Source organism: Clinocottus analis, unplaced genomic scaffold (genome assembly GCF_023055335.1).
Source record: "Clinocottus analis isolate CAN_PGR_092001 unplaced genomic scaffold, fCliAna1.0.p SCAF_4, whole genome shotgun sequence".
NCBI classification, from domain to species: domain Eukaryota; kingdom Metazoa; phylum Chordata; class Actinopteri; order Perciformes; family Cottidae; genus Clinocottus; species Clinocottus analis.
In genome coordinates this window covers 4715033-4731727 of record NW_027176153.1, presented here as the reverse complement: position 1 = coordinate 4731727, position 16695 = coordinate 4715033, and the positions used below count along the sequence as shown (strand labels likewise).

At 41.8% G+C, this 16695-nt stretch overlaps 1 protein-coding gene across 1 annotated transcript in view; it reads right to left on the bottom strand.

Moving 5' to 3' along the window:
- Positions 1-5783: 5783 nt before the first annotated feature.
- Positions 5784-16695, bottom strand: part of LOC137800656 (myelin transcription factor 1-like) — a 39055-nt gene continuing 28143 nt past the window's right edge. Inside the window, exons 14-24 of the mRNA XM_068597937.1 lie at positions 15303-15557; positions 14571-14725; positions 13690-13752; positions 13200-13268; positions 12660-12722; positions 12216-12296; positions 11403-11624; positions 9314-9405; positions 8880-8983; positions 7193-7336; positions 5784-6982 (exon numbers count right to left, since the gene is read on the bottom strand). Coding sequence (XP_068454038.1) covers positions 6839-6982; positions 7193-7336; positions 8880-8983; positions 9314-9405; positions 11403-11624; positions 12216-12296; positions 12660-12722; positions 13200-13268; positions 13690-13752; positions 14571-14725; positions 15303-15557 — 1392 coding nt within the window. The 3' untranslated portion in view covers positions 5784-6838. The remainder of the gene's footprint in view (positions 6983-7192; positions 7337-8879; positions 8984-9313; positions 9406-11402; positions 11625-12215; positions 12297-12659; positions 12723-13199; positions 13269-13689; positions 13753-14570; positions 14726-15302; positions 15558-16695) is intronic.

Genomic DNA, 16695 nt, shown 5'->3' with positions numbered 1-16695 from the left:
CATTTCAATGAGAAGGGTTATAAGGTTTTATGCAATGACAGATGAGAGTTATACAATTCAATAGGAGATTGGCATCATTGATTTTGTCCACCAAGACTAAATGGATCCATCATTGGGTCAATAGAAGATATGTGTATGTAACGTTTGGATTCCATGTCCACGCTTATGAGACAAAGAGTATGTGGGAATTACACACGGTGTTTTCAGGAGCATTGTGCCAAAACAACAGAGTAAACAGCTGCAGAGAGACATCTTGTTCATGAGAAGTACTCAAGTGCACAGCCTGCTGGTTGACTCAGCGGCCCACCAGAGGTCACTGCTGTTCAACATACAAACTACATGTAACTGCACCTTAACCGCATACTGAGGCCACCATTTTGTTCACCAGTCAGGAAGGCAGTGTGTGTGTGTGTGGGTGTGTGTGTGTGTGTGTGTGTGTGTGTGTGACCCAAGTACACTGTGTGTCAACACATCATATGTACAGTATATTAAACTTGTCTAGTCACAAGCCCTGATGTTACTGCTATGCAAGATGAATAGTTTCTTTTGAACACAAACACACATGTTTTGTCATACTTGGGAGGACCTCCATAATGCATTTCATTAAAGGGCCAGTGTGTAGGATTTAGTGGCATCTAGCGGTGAGGTTGCAGAGTGCCACCAGCTGCATCCCCCCCTGCCTCCTCCACCCTCCTACAGTTGCCTTCAGGTACCAATGTGCCAGCACATGCAAGCTGCCAGTGTTTGGTTGGTGCATGCTGGGCTGTTGTAGAACACGACGGCGCATCATGGTGGGAAGCCCATGAAGAGGCTTTGAAGCAGACGTGGTCGTGGATTTACAACTTCTGGGTCTGTCACGTGACGCCATGGGCCCGCAAATACATTTCTGATTGACTTACATTGGGAAGCTCAACCTCCCAGTATGGACACTTGACCTACGACTGGGCGAAAAACTAATATTTCAATATTATTGACCAGTATCGATACTGTCATAATATTGTAAGGTGCTTTTACAATAATATGAACACAATTGAGATTTTGGATTAATACCCATCAGTAATGCAGATAAAATGGCTAAGTGGGTAAAGATCCCCTCACTCCAACCTAACACCAGGAAAAGACCAGACGTATGTCATATTTGGATGTATTGCCCTACTATGAATAGTTATAATCTATAGCAAAAATAGCTGATTCAGAATGATGCAGAAGATCAACGCAAGATCTGTGTAATGTCACCCCTCCCCCAACACTGTATCCAGTTCTCTTCATACACCCAAAATCTAAAGCATGATTCTTAGTTTCAGATGATTATACACAATGACAACATAGTTATGAATATTTTGTTCCATTTCTGCCAATAAATCTCCTAAATCTGATCCTTTAACCTCATACAAACATTACCATAGAACTTTCCTCACTCCCACACACACCCACCCACGCACACACACACACACACACACACACACACACACACACACACACATACAGACACACACACACACATAGACACGCACGCACACACACACACACACACACACACACATACGCACACACACACACACACACACATACACACGCAAGTACACTTAGACACACACACGCACATACAGACACTAACACACACACGCACACACAGACACGCACAGACACAGGCACACACAGACACACACAGACACACACACACACACACACACACACACACACACACACACACAGTTAACGGATGAAGAGTCATACTTGTCTATGATTCTTTATTTGCGTTTTTCATAGAGAACATTTAAAATGGTTCATACCCCCACAATAACTGACATCACTTCTCTGGTTTATAACACTGACACAGGAACAGGGGAACATGTACACAAGTACACAAACACACAGTCACAAGTTCGGCCAATCTACAGTGTTTTACTTCCCAAAAAAAACCAACTAAAAACATCATGAGACCCCGAGGACACACAGCCAAGGCCTGTCCCACTTTACAAAACGGTGCAGTAGTAAAGGAACGAGCACATCTACAAAAGTAACAAAAGGGACCATACAATCTATCGTTGTGGAAGTGCTTGTAATTTTGGAAGTTTTGTACTTTTTGAAAAGGATATCAATATCAATGCCTAGAAAATCACCAATAAAAATAGCTCATCTCTGTAAAAATGTGCTAGCAGGACAACCCTTGGCTGTGGATTTTTTTTCTTTGTCACAAACTTTTTTTTTTGCCATTTTAAACTTGTCTTCAATACAACAACAATAACACTGTTTCTTCTTAATACAAATATGTACAGAGACTTCCACTTGTTTCAAAATATCGCCCTGCACACTGATGCATTATCGAGGGATGACGATGATGATGATGTTCTTCAGATTACTGTCCGTGCAGTTTAGTACCTGAATCGACAGAATGAGATCACAGTTTCTTTAGCCTAACAGACGCTTGTTGTTTTGTATCTCTGTCACAATGTGGCCTGTTTACTCTCCCTATACATACTGTAGGAACCCCCACCACCCAAGTTACCCGACAGCATTGGTAAGAGATCGAGATCCAGACTCAATGTTTACAGCACTATTTGAACCAGGTATGTCAAGTATAAACATACCCTATCTTGAGATGCGTGGAGTGAGAAAGGCACACATGATAAGACCACACGGCTTGTAACTACAGCAGAGGGTGGGGCTGGGCTGGGCTGGGCTGGGCCGGGGCTGGACTGGGGCTGATCTGGGGCTGGGCTGGGGCTAGGCTGGGTTGGGCTGGAGCTGGGCTGGGCTGGGCCGGGCTGGGGGTTGGGCCGGGCTATTTGTTGGGCTGGGGGTTAGGCTGGGCTGAGGTCGGGGCTGGGGGTTTGGTTGGGCTGGGTTGGGGTTTGGGTTAGGCTGGGGTTTGGGTTAGGCTGGGGGTTGGGCTGGGTTGAGGGTGGTTGCTTTTGGTTTTGCTCAGCTTGATGAAAAGTGCCACTCAACTAGACATTCTTATCTTATGAGTAATTTCCTACGTGGTGTACATCGGTACCCCCCCCCCCCCCCCTCCTCCCTAAACACACAGCTGGATTTTGGTCTGGGCTGGTTTTCCTGAAAGTGTCAACATGTTCAACAAATTTTTGTTCCAGGTGCTTTCGGGAAACTGGGTTTGCTTTTTAAGACTCCTCACTCTTCACTCAGTCCTTCTCTGTAAATAAGAAAGCATACAGTGCGTGGGCGAAGAAGCAACCGTAGGCTGCACTCGCTTCCTCAGAGGACTGGTTTTCTTTTTTTTTTAAATGTTATGCTTTCATGGCCTCAGTGTTATTCATTTACATACCACAGTAGACAATTTCATCAAGCAGTTTAAAAGGGGTCATGCCATATCAAATAAGTTAGGAGAATATTCACAGTCTTAACACTCTTGGGTAGTATTCTCGTGCATTTCGGGAGAGGAGGAATATACTACTTTGTTAACCAAATGCATCAAAAATGATCTTTCCTGAGGAAAGGTTACACAAGACATGAGGAAGGGGTGGGGGTGGGTTTAAAAGTCATTAAAAGCTTTGACATTCTTTTGACTGATGGACACATATTTATGCAACAAACGCCTCCTCCTAAAACAAAGGGGAGATTGTGTAGCCTGGCAAATCAATTTCCCACTCCCACACGCTCATCTCATTTCACAAGAGGCCCAATCAGCTTCCGGCCTCGGCTGACTGGCTGACCTGGGGCAGCTCTCCCCGCTCACCTGAGAACCAAACTCTGCTTCCTGTCAATGTCTTTTGGTTTTGGTTTGGAAAAGAAAGTAGCGCTTTCTTTTTTTCAATACATTTCTGAGCTCCGACAGCACGGGGCTGAACCCGCGGAGTCAAAGACGGGTCTCTGTCTGACATGACGGACGGCTTGTTTTCTATGGGACCAGCGACAGACAGGTGTGACAATGCTTTGCAGTGCGCTCTCTGGTGGAGCTGAATACTTGATTTGCTCGTGATCTATCAGGGTTCTTACAAGTCAGGACTCAAATGCTGGCATTTTCACGGTTATTCAGAAAGTGCACAAAGGAGTGTCATTCTACATTGGCTAAGAGCACATTTACAACATGCCTTTGACATCAGAGTCACACAAGGGGATCATACTGTTACACCACAGTAGCTGCAACGAATCACTCAAAGGCAGGTCACACTACATGTCTCCTACTGGCTTGCTTCAACATCAGAGAGAATGGCCTCACTAGTTACAATACAATAACTGCACAATGTCGCCAAACACATGTGCAGAACATTATTCAGAGGCATCATCTTTTTTTTTTCTTTTTTTTTTGAACTATACATGAAGTCACATGACACTTAGGAACAAAGAGCCAACCATCTAGTTATTTGTCAGATTCAGAAGTACAACATACAGTAGATGTTTCCGACAATTCTGGATCAAGGACAGACAAATACAGGAAATTAAGGGAGAAAAAAAAGGAAAGCTTTGAAAACACTTCCAAAGTATTGTACTGTATCGTCAACGACGCCTACTTAGTCTTCAGTTTGAATGGTGTGTTTAAAGCCACAGTTGAGCAGGTCTTAGTGATATTACATAAGGTGTAACTGCCTCCTATTGGTACCGCCCCTCCCCTCTCTTCTCGACAGTTAGTGATCCTCTGTTAAGGTAATACAAGAGAAGAAGAAGAGCAAGTCAACAATTACACTGGAAAAATATATGTATGTTTATATTCATATATATAGCATCTTTAAAATCTATTTATACAGAATGTATATAGAGTGTACTAATGGCCATCTTGGCAGAGAAATAAAGGCATCTGAAACAATCACCGCTCTCTTGATGCCGTGGTCTTCCCGGGACCAGACATTGTTACATTGCAGAAATGCGAAGAATCAGGAAAGAACGTTTTTTTTTTTTTTTCTTCTTTTTCTTTAGTGGCACTTTGTGCATCTAAAAATTAAAATCTAGAGTAAGGCTACAGGTGTGTATGTTTCTGATATAAGTTTGTGAAAGGAGGCCATCCCACGTCTCCTCCCCGGCTGGACGCGTTGCTCCGTGTGTTTTAGAGACGTTCATCCAGCCAGAACCGCAGCTGAGATACAGCTCTATGTCCCATTGTGCTGATGAAAATAACACGTAAGACAAGAAGAACCCAAAGTGTAACTTAAGCCTCTCTGGTACGTCACAGAGGGTTGGGGTGAGCCGGTCTGGCCGCTACAAAGCGCTTGGGAGAGGTAACGTTTTTTTGTTGTTGTTGTTTATTTCAAAGTAACTTTTCCTGGTTTTCTTTTCCCTGACAAAAGCAAACACACAGAGAGCAGCGAGCAGTAGAACAGCGATTGCTTTCGTTGGGCTCTCTTTTTGTCTTTACAATCAGCTGCCGCTTCCTCTCAGCATACGCCTAAGTAATCAAACAGTGTTTGTATTGATGTCGTTTTCTTTATTTAAATATTAGCAGTGGATCTTTAAGACTACTCGGACTCAACCGTCACATCACGCAAATAAATAACAAAATAAATATACAGCCATATCAGTCAATTTCTTTCATATTAAATAAATAATAAATACATACTTTCTTTTTTCCCCTCAGCAGTGGGTTTCTGAATGTAGCAGTAACAGAAAGAGCACAAACAAAACCAAGAAAAACAAGAACAACCCCAAAAGATAACCTTTTTTGTGTAAAATTATCAAAAGATTTTATCAGTTATAAAACATCTGCACTTAAAAAGGCTTTTAAAAAGTACTCAAAAGAAAATATGCCTCGTCAGTTATCTATATAGATTCTTAAAATATTGACGTAGGACATCTGCAACTCGCCATGAGAATCAGTAAGGATGCTTTGTGTGTGTGTGTGTGTGTGTGTGTGTGTGTTTGTGTGTGTGTGTGTGTTACAAAACAATGGTAATAAATAGATTGCTTCAAATAAATAAACCTCAATAACATAAATGGCAATAAGTTACAATTTAAGAATTCACAAGTTTAAATAATTCATATATAACATTAATTATCGTACCACAAAACTATTCATTAAAATGAAGTGCAATTCCTATGTTGATAAATACTATTGATATAATAACTAACAGAATTTCAGCTGTGTGCACACGATTACTATCATTTCAGGTAAAAATCAAATAAAAAAAAAAGAAATAAATAAACAGATTCATCTGCTGTTTTTGAAAAATCATCATTTCAGCTGTCCCATGAAAATAAACAACCTGCACTGTTCCTGGATCTGTCTCCACTAAACTGAGTCAACATTGCACTGTTGACACCTTTGCCGCAGTAATACCACAAAGCAAACACAAATCCAGTGTCGTGCATGCTTCATATTGCCGGGGTGTGTGTGGTCATGAATCAGAGAGCTCCTGTAGTCGGTGAGCACACGCAGACACACACAGACACACACACACACACACACACACACACACACACTGGCCACAGTGTACGCTACAGGTCAGCACGTCCAACTCATCCTTGTCCACTTCATGTCTCTGAGCTCCTTTACTCAATCCTGTGTTCACGTTCCTCCGTGTTCCAGTTGATGTGAAGCGTGAAAAACTGATAAACCGCCCATCCAACAACAGTTAAGGACACAAAAGAGACAACAAGTAAACATACAGCATATTAAACTCCCACATACAGTATTCTCTTCCACTGGTCTGACTGAAGGATCCGGCTCCTCCCAGCAGCAGCATGGTGTGGATTTTGGTCCGCGTCATTTTTCTTCTAACAGAGTGCTCCCTGGGTTGAGTTTTTTTTTTCTTTTTAAGTTGCCGTTTAAATAACCTGAATTCCCTTTTTTGTTTTTGAATCATATTTCAATGTATCGTAGAGTATTTCAACATCCGTCCTGCAGCTGCGGCGCTTCAGGACAGTCTGCGTTCAGCGTCGAGCCTCAGACTTTGATGCCTTTCACAGCTTTGTTGATGCTCTCCAGCAGAGCTTTGTTCTCGGGGCTCTGGAAGCAGTCCTTGTTGGTGTACATGTGGGTCAGGGTGCTCACGTAGCTGTCAAAGTTCTGCTCGGTGATTGGCTCCTGCTGTGGTACAAACAACAACCAATCGCAACTGAGAAGAGCAGGGAAACCAACGGCTGTGTGCCGGTCCACGCACCAGGTGCACCTCCAAACTTATACATTTAATCAATCGAAGAGGCGTGTGTGTGTGTGTGTGTGTGAGCGGGTCCAGCCCTGTGTGTGTGTGTGTGTGTGTGTGTGTGTGTGTGTGCGTGCGTGCGGACAACAACTCACCATGTGTGGCAGGCTGATATTGGCCAGGCTGCGGATCAGGGCACGGCTGAGGCCGGACAGCTCCATGAACAGAGCCTCGTTCTGCTCCTCGATCATCTTGTTCTCGTGCTCGATGCTCTTCAGGTTCATCTCCATGGAGGAGATCTGCAACACACAGCAGCACTTCTACGTTGGTACTCGGGCAGATTTGTCTTTTAACGAGCTAAGGAGTGCCCCAAACCAACAAGAACGGATCCTTTGTGTGTGTCATCAAGGCCTGATGTCCCTATGTGTCATAGAGCTCCATTGTTGACTTTCATGTCCCACTCTGGTTGATTTGGACTCAATACACTGTCTTTCCGCTCAAAATGCTCACGAGAGCGCCAAATTTTGATTAATCCGCCACTGGAAATAATCCCAAGAGCAAATACTTGTTGAAATCTGGACAGTCATATAAGAAAATACATTTCTCTATGATGAAAATGAAACAATATATTTGTAAGTGTTTCAGACAGAGGCTGAATGCAGGTCTATTTAGACAAAGTGTGTATTTTTTATGTTTTTTTATGTAGACATGTACACAAATAAAAAAATGAGGAACCTCTAAAGGAGAAAATGTTATTGTAATTAAAGTGAGTCTATCTATATCTATATTATTTCCCGAATAATAGCCAGTGTTGCAAGTGGTAATTACAAGATATTGGTAATTCCAAAGTGTCACCTTAACAGTAGCACAAATGAGTAAATAATGTTAGTTATAAATCAACCTTAAGATTGTCAATATTTGCAACTATAAGCTACTGTTTATACTAGATCAAGTAAAGTTGTAGCACTAACAACCTTAAATTATTAAATAAGCAAGGCTGTGTTCTACTGCTGATGAATTCAGCTTTTCATTAGTGAGGGAAAGCTTGTTATTTATTCCTTCAAAGCCTTTTTCACTGGACTGAATTACTTTCCCATGTGTGATCTTTCAGGAACAAAACCAATGTTAAGGTTAACAGGCACAAGTTAATTAAGTAGTTTAAAGTGGGGTTGTTTGAGCTACTTCTCATAGTTACTGTATTACTACATTAGATGGAGTTTTGGAGAAGCAGCACAGGAACAAAGTAATGTATTGCTGTAAACGGGCGCTGCAGCTCAATGTGTTTTAGATACCTAAAACAATCTGTATCAGTTTAAGTTCAAAGTCTTTTCACTGCTGTACTTGCTGTCATTCTTTCTGACGGGGTTATATCTGTTATATTATATATGTCTGTGCTCTCTTCACCAACACGAACAGACCAACCAATGGAGGCAGCAGTAACTCAAAACTCCTGCTTTCTACCAGGAAAAATGACTGTTTTTGTCAAAGGAGTCTTGTGTCTTTGAAGATAACATAGATAACAGCTTCAGTTCTCCGTCAGAAAGGGCGGCCTGACAGCAAAGTAAAGAGGTGAAAATATTCTAAATATAACATACATTTAGCAGATATTAATTCTACTTGGTGTATAAAGTACATCACAGTAGTACATGACTTTGCTGGTTCTCCTGTTTACTGTAGTAACACACTGACTATGGAGAAGAAGCTCATACAACCTCACTTCAAAACATCACAACTATCCCTTTAAGACTTGTTGTGAAACACATGAACACTTCTGTCTAGTAAGAACTCACCCTGTGTTCAGTGATTCACAGGTTAAAATGAAAACTAAAAATAGAAACACACCTGAGTCTGCAGGTTGACCATGTCAGCCTCCATTTCATTGTTGGATTCATTGAGGTCGTTGATCTCTTTGTTGAGCTGCTGGATGTCCTCATCATTGTCTAAAACTAAAGGAGAAGCCGGATTTATTAGAATACAAAAAAATTGAGTCTGGTCTGCTTTTTCCTTTTTAGATCCTTCTTTGCTGTTTTGAGATAAAGAGTGTAAGAGTCTAAGTGTAATGATATTGGGATTTCCCTAACCCTCCATGCGTCTGCACAAAGCTTCAAAGCTTCTTTTACTTTTTACATAATGTTTTTGTCAAAACACTTGCATTCGCTGTCAAGTTAAGATCTCTAGAAAACAACAAGGATTGATTTTACACACACACAGATACACACTCATGAACAGGCTAGCATACAAATTGTTTTATAGACACTAGACTTTTTTTTTTTTACCATCGCTGGCTCTGAACTTGGTGCTCAGGTAGTCCTCTGTGGGGAACTTAGCCTTCTTCTTGGCGAACAAGGCTCTGGGGCATCCTGAGAGGCTGGAGACAAGTGACACAGTGAATCACTGTGGCCTGAGTTATCACATGTCACACCACATGAAAACACATAGAGGACATTGTAGCTCCCAGTGGACCATTTGTTGATGTCATAATTAGTGACATTAACTGTGGTAAAATATCCTTAGCGATCAGGAAAGTAAGAGAGATACATGTTCAAACCCAGCATTCAACCATGAATGTGTCAACTGAAGGAAACAGGAAGCTATAAGAACGTTGTTTTCTCGTGACTTCAAGAAATACCTCAACATTTTATTCACTTTGAATTGATTGTTAGCACTCTGATGTTTGTAGTTTAAGTATGAAGCTAGAACCAGAAGGCAGTTAGCTTAGCGTCGCATTAAGACTGCTAACAGCTAGCATCACGGGGGTCTGGTTTGGACTGCGTTAGCTGCTATTGTTCTGGTTCAGACTTTTCCGTCTTTTCGCCACCATTTTCTTTAGTGATTGCCATTAAAGTGATAGTAGCATTCATTTATACAGATAGAGAATCTACGTGTCAAACCTCATGAATATATATGGACATTTACATGTGTAAATACTATAGGAAAGTGACTTTAAGGTGAAAAAGCAGTAAGAACACTCGGGTGACGATCGGGCAACAATCTTTACTCTGAAAAGTATCTCAGTATTTTTATTGTACTGCTAATCTTATATTAATAGATAGACATTCGACTAGTAGATGAAAATCAAATTAGCATATACGTGCATTTTGTAGCTAGCCAATGAAAATATAGCATCATGTGTGATGCTATATTTTCTGTTATCTCTTGTGTCGAGGGGAGGGAGGCAGAAATCTTGGATGGATGAAAAAAAAATTGCGACAGCGGGAAAAACGTACAAAGAATTGTAGCGCTAGTTAAAGGGAGCCAGCTGTTTGTTTGTAACAGACCTTAAAAACGTTAAACATTTTTCTTGTTTTTCATAAGCCAGGCTACATCAAGAATATTCATGCACAATAATCTAATAAATGATGCAAATATTGTTGTTTTTTGTGTTTGAGAGTAAGAGATTGTCTGTACATTTCTTGAAAGTCAGCCATTAATACAACATATGTCTGCATAATTGTTCAATTCCATGCTTCAGCTGGTGTTTTGCAAATGATTGACATGAGAAGAGTTTAACAAACATCCAGCAGGTGCCAATAGACACTCAAATGGAAATGAGGGAGATTTTATAGCATAGTTTGGAGTTGTTGAAGCGTCTTATTGTGAAGGACAGAACTACGGTCCTGGATGTGTTGACTGCATTGATTTTAATTTTTGGTGACCCTAGAAAAAGTTATTATCCCCCAAAAAACAATAGCACCCATTGTTTACTTTCCAACGAGGAGAGAAGTTAGTCCAAACCAAACCAACAGCGGTGCAGAAATAATTTCCTGGTATTAGCATATTTTTACTGTCTCGAGTAGAGGGAAAGCTAATTAAAACGATAGTTAGCTCGAAAGGTAAGGAATTCAACTTTAGTTTAACACCATTAAATCAAGTGAAAACGTCATACGAGCACTTTTCTCAATATTTTAAGTGGAGTTTTATTGAACTGCTAGCTATGCTAGCTTTCGTTAGCCAGGACTACTTTTAGTGTTTAAAATCAAACAAACAAACAGACCAACACCTCTAAAGCTCATAGATTAACATGTTGGACTGTATTGACTTCCTGGAGTCTCGTTACAACGTAAAACCACAGATTGTCATCAAAAACGAGAAACTCGACAAATCATGTTGCTTAGTGAGCTTTCAAGGTGCTGGACTACTTTACAATTTTGGATCTTCAGGTGAGCAGTTTTCTGTGCTGCAAGGCGAAGCCATACTTAGACATGAGAGAGCTAACCATAACAACTTCAAATATTGTGTTTAAAACAAAAACATAGGCATGGAGGTTCCTCATACTTTTTTAGCATCAAACCCAGTTCTAATTCACTCTGCTCCATTCTCATGTGGGGACCCAAAAGCAGGTATTATCGGTGGTCAAAAGCTTACCTGCGGTGTGTGAGGAAGCTTCCGTTAGCGTGGCCGGAGCCGTCACAACCTGGGGTTGGACAAATAGGCCCCTCTGTCTTGAAGGCCTTCCAGTTGAAGGGGGTGCCATTCAGGAGCCCCTCCTTCTGTCTGCGGGCAGCCAGCGGGCACCCATAGGCGCTGCGGTGGGTGGCGTACTTCCCACTGATGTGACCTAAACTGTCGCAGCCAGGCACCGGGCATCTGCAGGGAGCAGAGAACAGGAGGGAAACAAGAAAAACGAGAAAAACGAGGAGAGGGAGAAGAAGTGGTAAAGAGCGGGAGAAAAGAATGAAAGAAAGAGAGTGAGAAGGCACAAAGGTTAGATAAAAAGAATCCAAACATAGAAACTGTCGAGAAAGTTGAGAATATTACAATCAAGATTTACGTTATATACTTTCGCTACTGGGCCAAATTCATTTTTCTTACATCTTAGTTTAAACATTGAATAATATCATTGATGCAAGAGCTATTAAGGTTTAGCACTTGCTGTTATCAACATGCTGTTACATTAACTGTTTTGTGTGCAAATGCAATATGAAGCCGATGTATTTCTTATGTATTGACAATCTCCTCTACAATACTCTACCATGAACTACATTCAGAGTCAGTATCTGCAGTAAGTGTATTTTCCCATCAGTAAAGGCCTGATTCAATTTTGAGGGCAGGTCACTACCTCTGCATATGATTCACCGTGACTTTCCTCTCCCTCTGTCTTTTTCTTTTTTATTGCATTTTAATTTTACCGTCGGTCTCGCTAAAAGCAGACATTATGGCTTTCTGAGCGGTACGAACTTTAAAAGCTCGGAGTCCTCCTGGTTGTCCTTGGTAGGAGTTTTAATTCCACTTTTCTTGGCACGCGGGCACCCAGAGATACTGAAAACAGAAAGTATGGAGTTGATAACATAGGGTTGAAAAAAGGTCTGGTGAAGTGATTGCTTGGTAAAGGGAGAGCACATTATAAGGAAGAACAATTTTACAGAGGTTGTTCAACCAAATCACAAACCAAATCAACTCAAAAAAGCCCAATATGGCCGGAAATAGAATAATGGAAAGGTGTGGAAATGTGTGAGTATGTGATCCCTGTCTAATTCTACCATGAACTGCCACTTGCCCTCTCTGGCTGACTGTGTGCGTGCGTGTGTGTGTGTGTGTGTGTGTGTGTGTCTGTGTGCGTGTGTGTGTGTGTGTGTGTGTCCATGTGTGTTTGTGTGTGCACTTGTGTAATTTGGTTGTTACCTTCTGTGGGAGGTGTAGTTTCCTGTGATGTGACCTGAGCCGTCACATCCTGGAGTGGGGCATCTAGGAGAGGGCAGAGCGGGGTTCAACATTTCATTCAAGGTTAGCAGAACGACAAACAACACTGGAGATGATTCAGAGTGAAAATGGCATTATGCAGATGAGAGGAATGTTACGCTTATATTTGCACATTATCTTCTTTCCTCTTGTGAGCAATGTCTGTTGAATTCACTCTTCTCCGTCTCTTTGCCATTTAAACACTTCTTGTATGTATAGGGGCTTTGAAAAGCCTACAAAAGAACTACGTCTACTTCAAAATTACTGATTCATTTCACATTAACATCAACTGATTGAAGTGAAAGCAAGCATAGTCCAAGCCGGGAAAAAGTGTCATTGCAGATGCAGCAGCAGCAGAGGCAGCAGCAGGCAACAAAAGATGAGCTAATGTCAGCAGAATGAAGCATTGTGGCGCTGGACAGCGTCTGGAGCAGAGCATTGAAGTGGCAGTGAAAAGGCAGTGGAGGTGTAGAACAGACATACTTGAGTTCAGGGGTGTGGGCCGCCATGAGGGACCGAAGGCTCTTATCAGCGAGAGGACACCCAGACAGACTGAGAGGAAGGAGAAAGAGCGAAGGACAGGCAAGAGGAGAGAAGGACGAAAAGAAGGGGAACCAGGAAAGCGAGAGTGAGGGGAATGAAAGGAGAGAGGAGAAAGAAGTGAGCGAAGGGAAATCAAGAATGCAAGGCATACCAAGGTCATTTAGGAGGAAGAGGACAGACGGCAAGAAGTAAATTACTGATGCATATCAAAGTCAATGACCGTCTTTGCTTGGCGAGCTCACGCTACATTATGGCCTCTGGCATGTCGGTATCAAATAAAATATTTGAATTAGTCGTGTTGCGTCCTCTTTGGACTCAGGTGCTGAGTGGGCGGCAGAAGAGTCTCAGCAGAGCTCACATTTCCTTTAAGACTTCATATAGAGAGCACAAGCATACTGTTTCAGCCACAAAAGTCAGCATTGGTGCATACCTGCGATGGGACGCATAGTTTCCAGTGATGTGACCACTGCCGTCACAACCGGGTGTAGGGCACCTGGGCAGGGCGAGATACATAGAGAGAGCTGTTAGACAGGACAGAGCTAACACAATAGCAGTATGGCAGCTAATTTCAATAGGCCCGCCATCTTGGCCCAGACAGAAATATCTCCACTACTTGGATTGTCATGAAATCATGTGGAGAGATTCATGGTCCCCAGAGGATGAATTCAACTGACTATGATGATCTGGTTTGATGATCTTGGCCTTCGGGGTTTTGATTATTCCCCTGCTGACGACTGCATAGCACCAATTTAGTATTTTGCTCTTTCCTTTGATAGTTGTGGCCTTGCTAATCTTTGAATTGAGTCAATAACATTTGATTGGTGGGAGGAGTAAGTCATTTGATGTAATAGTGTGACAGTACAAAACAAGCCTCTGTATGAGAATCATATTGAGGGTGATCCATTAGTTTGGTCAAAAAGAAACAAGAAATGTGAACGCAATATGTGAAAGTGTAAGCGTAGAGGACATCAATGCTATTGTCAGGAAGTATAGTGCTATTATTGCTAGCTAAACTGTTGTTATTGTAACATAAAGTTAGCTGGTCAGACAATAATACAAATTTCTACCGTTGGTTAGTTTTCACGATGCAATTTGTATTATCATCTGATCAGCTAACTTTATGTTACAATAACAATGTTTTAGCTAGCAATAATAGCATGTTGTAACACCAGCTAACTAGCTTGAATTAATCTCTGAGCATCTGTGGTGATGTTGTGTGTTGTGTAACATTTACGGTGCAGTTAAAGTAAGAGCAAAGGTAAAACTTGTCATTTAGATCTAAACACAGCAGCCTCAAAGAGAAAAACCTACGAGAGCAGCTCTTTCTTGGCATCCTTGGGTTGGAACTTGACCTTGAAGCTCGGGGTTGTGACCTCTCCCGGGTACCTCCTCTCCTCCAGACAGTCCTGCATCATGTCACAGTCCTCAGCATCAGACGAGACAAACGACTGGCCCGTGAGCTCCATCTAAAGAACGAGTCCAAAAATATGAGCACATATGCGCTTTTAATTCCTCTGTGATCTTTTTAACATTTAAATGATACTTATGTGATTGTATTGATCTTTTAAGACCATTTGAGTGTTGGCTTTCCTTACACATTTGTATACAAGCAAAGAAACTATGCAAACCACCATGTGCACACAAGTCTTTTATCCCTTTTCTATTTTTTATAGACAAATGACGTTTCCAAACTCGGTGTCCTCATGAAAAATTTACACTCAAAAGCCCTTTATATTTCTTTTGAAAAAGTTCAAAGGAGTAAAAATTAGCATATGCCAAAGTCAGGATGGTGCAATGCACCTGACACACCACCTCTGTTACACAGTGCTATGTTTTAACTGTACTGTAACTCTGTCATTTGCCTGAAATGAATGAATAATAGAAAGGAGGGAAAAGAAACAAGGCAAAGGGATTAGAGAAAGGCAAAGTGATGTAAACAAGGAAGACTTTCTTAGTCAAAAAGCTTAAGGGGGGTTTTGTCTGTTGTTATTTGTGTTGCAATACTTCCTCTGCGTGTTTGGAGCTCAGTCTGATTGTACTGACCTCGTCCATTTCCTCCTCCCTTTGGCGGTTGGGTTTGGTGTAATCCAGGGGGCCCTCCCACTCCTCCTGCTTGTATGTGTGTAGGTTCGGTGATGTCATCCCGCTGCTTCCACCGTGATGGAGTGAGGAGGAGGAGGAGGAAGGGTCCGGGGACCGAACCCCGGGGCTGGTGCCAGACAGGCTGCCCTCTCGTTTGATGGGCTTCTTCATACTCAGGTCCAGGGTGCCGTTCTCATCCACCTCAATGGCCGACTCCTGAGATACCATGACATAAACACACGGACAACATACAAATGAAACATACAAATACAAAACGAAATAAAGATGAATATTCGTAAAATATGAGAACTCAACACATCATTATGACATTGATATTTTCGGCGATTTTTAAAATTCCATTTTAGAAATCCCATCATGCTTTGCTTCATAATAGCATCATCCCCCTCTAGCAGGCTCAACAGCTGGCTCCTCCCATTCAGAAGGACTTTGTGTGAAGAACCTTTAAGAACCCTTTAATGCTACTTAGGCTACAGAGGTTAGTCACTGGGCCTCATGCAGGAAGTGAAAGTACTAACTTCCTCTGATTTCTGTTCGTAGCCATGATTTCTGGGATTCACCAATGTTCTCTTGTCTTCATCTATAATGATTGGATTATTAAAGAAATACTATTGGTCCGTTGAAACTATGAAACCCTTGGATGAGTTCATCTTCTGAATGGCTCACGTTCTGTTCTTTGTTGCTTGTTGATGTTCCTCTACTGGGACTGACACTAGAAAACAGAACCTCCATTTCACTAATGCTGAAGTTCTTCTCCCGACGTGGCATCTCTGTAATAGAGGCTTTGCACCCGGCACAACATATTGTTAACTATGCTAATAACAAACAATCAGCCACACGCCTCCAATTTATGATGAAGCCAGTTTCATTATTCAGAACATTCGGTGAGAGCGGGTTGAGTTAGGAGAACATCTGAAGTGGACCTCTCTTATTATGTCTCCTATTTTCTATCATTGCGAAAAGAACAGAAAATACGAGACATGAAATGAAGAGGCTGTCGCTGCCCTTTGGTCTGTACTGACTCTTCACATTCTTGGATTTACCACTGGAAACGTTTGGGCTCCGTACATAGTTGGTGACTGGGATAAGGGAAAGAGAAACTTAGCTAATACACTAATTACGTCTTCAGAAATGTAAATGACTAATGCAGTCTCCTCTGGTGCACTTCAGCGTGAGAAGCAGTCCTGCATGTTGATGATTGTGATTAATTTAATTACCCTCTTGAGCAGATTCGGTTGCAGAGCGACACATACATTAACATACCTACATTTTTGTGATTCACAACTTCATATAATCTGCAGTTACACTGAGAGAGGAATTTAGACTCAGACTGAAC